This window comes from Olea europaea, unplaced genomic scaffold (genome assembly GCF_002742605.1).
Source record: "Olea europaea var. sylvestris unplaced genomic scaffold, O_europaea_v1 scaffold10567, whole genome shotgun sequence".
In the NCBI taxonomy this organism is placed as follows: domain Eukaryota; kingdom Viridiplantae; phylum Streptophyta; class Magnoliopsida; order Lamiales; family Oleaceae; genus Olea; species Olea europaea.
In genome coordinates, this window is record NW_019227912.1 from 1 (window position 1) to 4,256 (window position 4,256).

Sequence of the window (4,256 nt, forward strand, 5' to 3'; positions counted from 1 at the left end):
GGTGTTTGGAAAACATTTTTATGTAAAAATGTATTTTTGAATAGTAAATTGTTGGGAAATGTGTGGTTGAAAAATAAGGAAAAATTTTTTATTTACGTATAATATTATTTTAATAAAAAATGTGTGGTTCAAAAAAAAAAGGGAAAAATACATTTTAAAAAAAATGGATACCAAATGGGCCATAATAATGTTCAACAAAAGTGGTGCAATTTTCATTGTTGACAGGACGTTGACTTCAATTTCTGAGTGCCTTTTGGTTATATATGCCACTTTATATTGTTAAAATGAGTTGACACATTGTGATTGGATGATTGAAAAAATATTTTTGGCCCAATTACCAATGAAATGTTGTCAAATGCTAATCTAGTACAACTTTGATAAAATTAATCTAGTAATGTAGCATAACTCTATGTACTAATTCCCTCGTCTAACATGAAGACTAATGTAGGGAGATATAATTACTTTGAATTTTGCTATTTGTAGGTGTACAGCCCCCTCATAATGGGTGACTAAGCAGAATAAAAAAAATTTGGATACCCCCCCCCCCCCACCCCCCAAAATTGTGAGGGGGCCGTAAACCAAGTTGATGTACATATAGCGGCTCTCAATTAATTTTTTCAAAAGCTATAGTTGATAGAAAAAGTGCAATCAAACCTTGTATCATTCAGGATGATGCCCGAGAATCCACCCCGAACACTATTCATTCAGGGGATTACCTCTTTCTGAAGTATACACTCCCATGTTCAGTGATGCTCCGCATCACAGCTGACAGAGAATTCCGGGAGGACACTAATGAACTACCAGGAAGCCGTCAAAGGTGTGCATTTTCTCACTCAAACTAATTTAATGCCAAAAATAATAAAAATGAGCAGAAATTCATAAAATTTTGGAGTTAAACAAAGTAATCTTCCATTAGATTACAAAACTTCTCACACCAATTGGAGATTTATTTTGTGACAATAACATAATTTCTCTGAAACTCAAATGAGACGCCGAAAGCAATGAAAATAGTACGAATGGACTAGACGAAGGAAAGAAAAAAACCAGAATATAAAACCGATGCAACAAGACACCGTTTTACAGGTTTGTGCCTGAAAAATAAAGTCATGGAAGACTTCTTAAGAAGATAGGACTTTCTGAACCTCGGTAGTGACCTCTTTAGGGGGCTTCTCTGCATGGAGATCTGCAACTACACCCTTCTTGGAATAATAGTCTATGACCTGCAGATTACGGAGAAAAAGATGTTTGTGCATCCAAGAAGAATACAAACCCCAACCGAAAAAGACTGCAATATTTCAGGTTTGCAAAAATATAAAAGAGATTCATGGAATTATAGACAGTGTGACATTAATAAAAGTTGATGACGGTGAAAAGAAGATGAAAAGTTGTGGGTGCTATAAAATATGTGGCTGAAAATGAAGTTTGACCAGCCTTTTAGCAACAAAAGCTTTTACCAAACAGGCACTAAATTTCTGAAAATAGGATGTAGCCTTGGTCCATGAGGATTTAGCAGTTGTGTCATAGGGTTAATACTTTACGGTTTCAACCATTGAAATGGTGGTCAGATTCAAAGATAATACTACCTAACACAAAGGAAAAATATTCTAATCGCCCAATAGATAAAGGTATTTAAATTATTTTCTTAGGATAGCTTACAACACACCTCTGCTGTTTTATGAGTTCCAGAACTTTAAATGAGAAATGGGGTTTCAAAATCATGAACCAGATACAGTGTCCTAACAATCGACTCTCGGGTGCTTATATTCTACTTTTTCACGAAGTGAATGCGAACTTCTTATAAATTTCAAAATCATTACTTAATTTTTCTGTTAAAAAGGTGAAATTGATCCAGAAATTACAGTGAATTAGTGCTATTTATTCAGATAGAAGTAAACGATTCTGCATTCGCATCATATGTGCAATATGATAGTTGGCTAATTATGTTTTTAATCAAAGAATTAATGCACCACAATGATGCAAAATGTTGCTCAACATGATTAAATGAAACTTGATCTGGCAATAAACACTCACGGGTTCAGTTTGCCGGTGAAATGCCTCCAGCCTTGACTTAAGAACCTCCGCAGTATCATCCTTCCGTTGAATTAGAGGCTCTCCTGAGACCTGCAACAAAAAGTAGAGATTTGGTGAATGCATAGACAAACACTAATAAGTACCAGAAATTCTTTAAAATTGATTTCTTATTGACATGTAGCAGACAAATTTTTTTGTCGGCCATGAATGGCAAATAAGGTTGGGAGGTCAAGAAGCCAAACGCAAGATAACTTGGCCAATGAAAACCAAATCAACTTACATCATCAACACCCGGAACTTTGGCAGGTGCGAATTTTGTGTGGTAGGTCCTACCACTTGAAGGATGGATCCAACGACCAGTAATCCTCTCTTCCAAAATGGCATCATCAATTGCGAAATTTAGCACCTTATCAATCTTAGTTCCCTGCCTCTGGAGCATCTCATCAAGCTAAAAAACAAAAACAAAAATAAAAATAAAACAAAATATTAATAATAATAATAATAATAATAATAGAGAACGGTAATAAAGCACTATAAAACTCATGTATTTATGTGTGTCCGTGAAAGAGAGAGGCAGAGAGTATAGCACGAACACATTACTGATATAATGGCATCTAACCTTTTCTGCCTGAACCTTTGTCCTTGGGAAACCATCAAGAATGAACCCCTTCTGACATGAAGGCTTCTTCATGGCTTCATCAATTATTCCGACAACCAAGTCGTCGGAAACAAGTTCTCCCTAGAGGAAGAGAAAAATGTCGTTTACGAAAGATTCAAACCAAAGCAGCGCAAATGTGTAAAAAGGGGAAGGAATAGCAAAATAGTTTCATGAGCATGCATTTGGTACACGCTACAGTATTAAATACTATAATGGATAAAATTTCAGCTTTTTCTTCTTTCTTAATACTCTCGAACAATTTCCAATCTATCTTGCTAAACATGTTGTCCATGTCAGCATCATAGGAGAAAAGCTTTACCTTGTCCATAGCTTCTTTAGCCTTGATTCCTAGAGGAGTCTTTGCTGCAACAGAAGCTCTCAACATATCACCAGTAGCCAAATGGCACAGACAGTACTCGTCCTTGATGATAGGGGACTGGGTACCTTTTCCAGAACCCGGTGGACCTGCCATAAATCCAATTCTCATTCTGATTAACATTGTTGACAATAGTTAAGTCTGAATTTAAAGCAAAACAAAATCTCCCTAATACATGCATGTCTTATTTCCAATAATTTTGAGATTTTGAAGAATATGAAATTTATGAGATAAAAAACTTGCACCCATAAATGCAATTTAAATGGCAGTAATCATTGGTGGATGGAAGAAGGTATAGCCCCCCCCTAGATTTGGGAAATGCCATTTATAAGGATAAGAACATCTGAAAAATATCCACGAGCAGCGTACTTGCTTCCCCCTCCCCCATAAAAGAAACAATAATAAGAATTTCTCATTCTGCACTTTTCTTTGTTTTCTTTCCAATTTCATATTATGTACTTTAAACTGGTACTAAATTTCACATCCAGACTAGCACATATTGAGAATATTTGAACGACAGTTGAGGGTTCCAGGAGATTTCAGATTTCTCTGTTTCCATCGCAAAGACGAATAACACTAGGATCCATTATTCTAATCGAATCATTGCAAATCATTCCTTCTATCCAAAATGGAAATTGACTACGAAAATTCAGTAACATTACAAATTAGCACAGGCACAAAGTCTTCAACAGGAAAGTCGCTTTGATCCAATCCACCCTTGGGAATAAAGATGAAGGAATAATTGTGCGCTAGTTGACCCCATCCTAAATTATTCTATAATGTACTGTTGAATCCTTTTCCTTTTGTTGGTCATGGACAATTGTATCTGTCAACTTACATTCGGGGAGAGATGAACTGACATGTTATTATTGTGAATAATGTCAGTCTTCTTGGGTATGTAGAAATACATTTGAGTACACATATGTTTTGTCACATTTAGGCTTTAAAAAATAAATAAATAAAAATTGTGATACAAATTCACAGACATGAACATTTGGTAGCAGCTTTTAATTTCTAATGGTTAATATCGAAGTTAGTTTTCCAACCAATAATGACCACTAAGTTTTCCAATGAGCTATACTTCACCCCACCCCGGGAGAGCGAGCCCTGAAACTTGGAACTCCCACCGGAACTGTTAGGAATAGAATGCTTAATTTGCCAAAAAAAAAAAAAAAAAAAAAAAAAAAAAAA

The 4,256-nt window shown here is 35.4% G+C and overlaps 1 protein-coding gene across 1 annotated transcript; it reads right to left on the minus strand.

The window, feature by feature from the left end:
* Positions 1-856: 856 nt before the first annotated feature.
* LOC111372957 (adenylate kinase 4-like) lies at positions 857-3,191 on the minus strand. The gene is made up of 5 exons (XM_022995389.1): positions 3,009-3,191; positions 2,651-2,770; positions 2,312-2,479; positions 2,032-2,121; positions 857-1,220 (listed from the first exon to the last, which is right to left on the minus strand). The coding sequence occupies exons 1-5, from the start codon at positions 3,186-3,188 to the stop codon at positions 1,119-1,121; spliced, it is 660 nt and encodes a 219-aa protein (XP_022851157.1). The 5' UTR covers positions 3,189-3,191; the 3' UTR covers positions 857-1,118.
* Between the last annotated feature and the right edge of the window lie 1,065 nt (positions 3,192-4,256).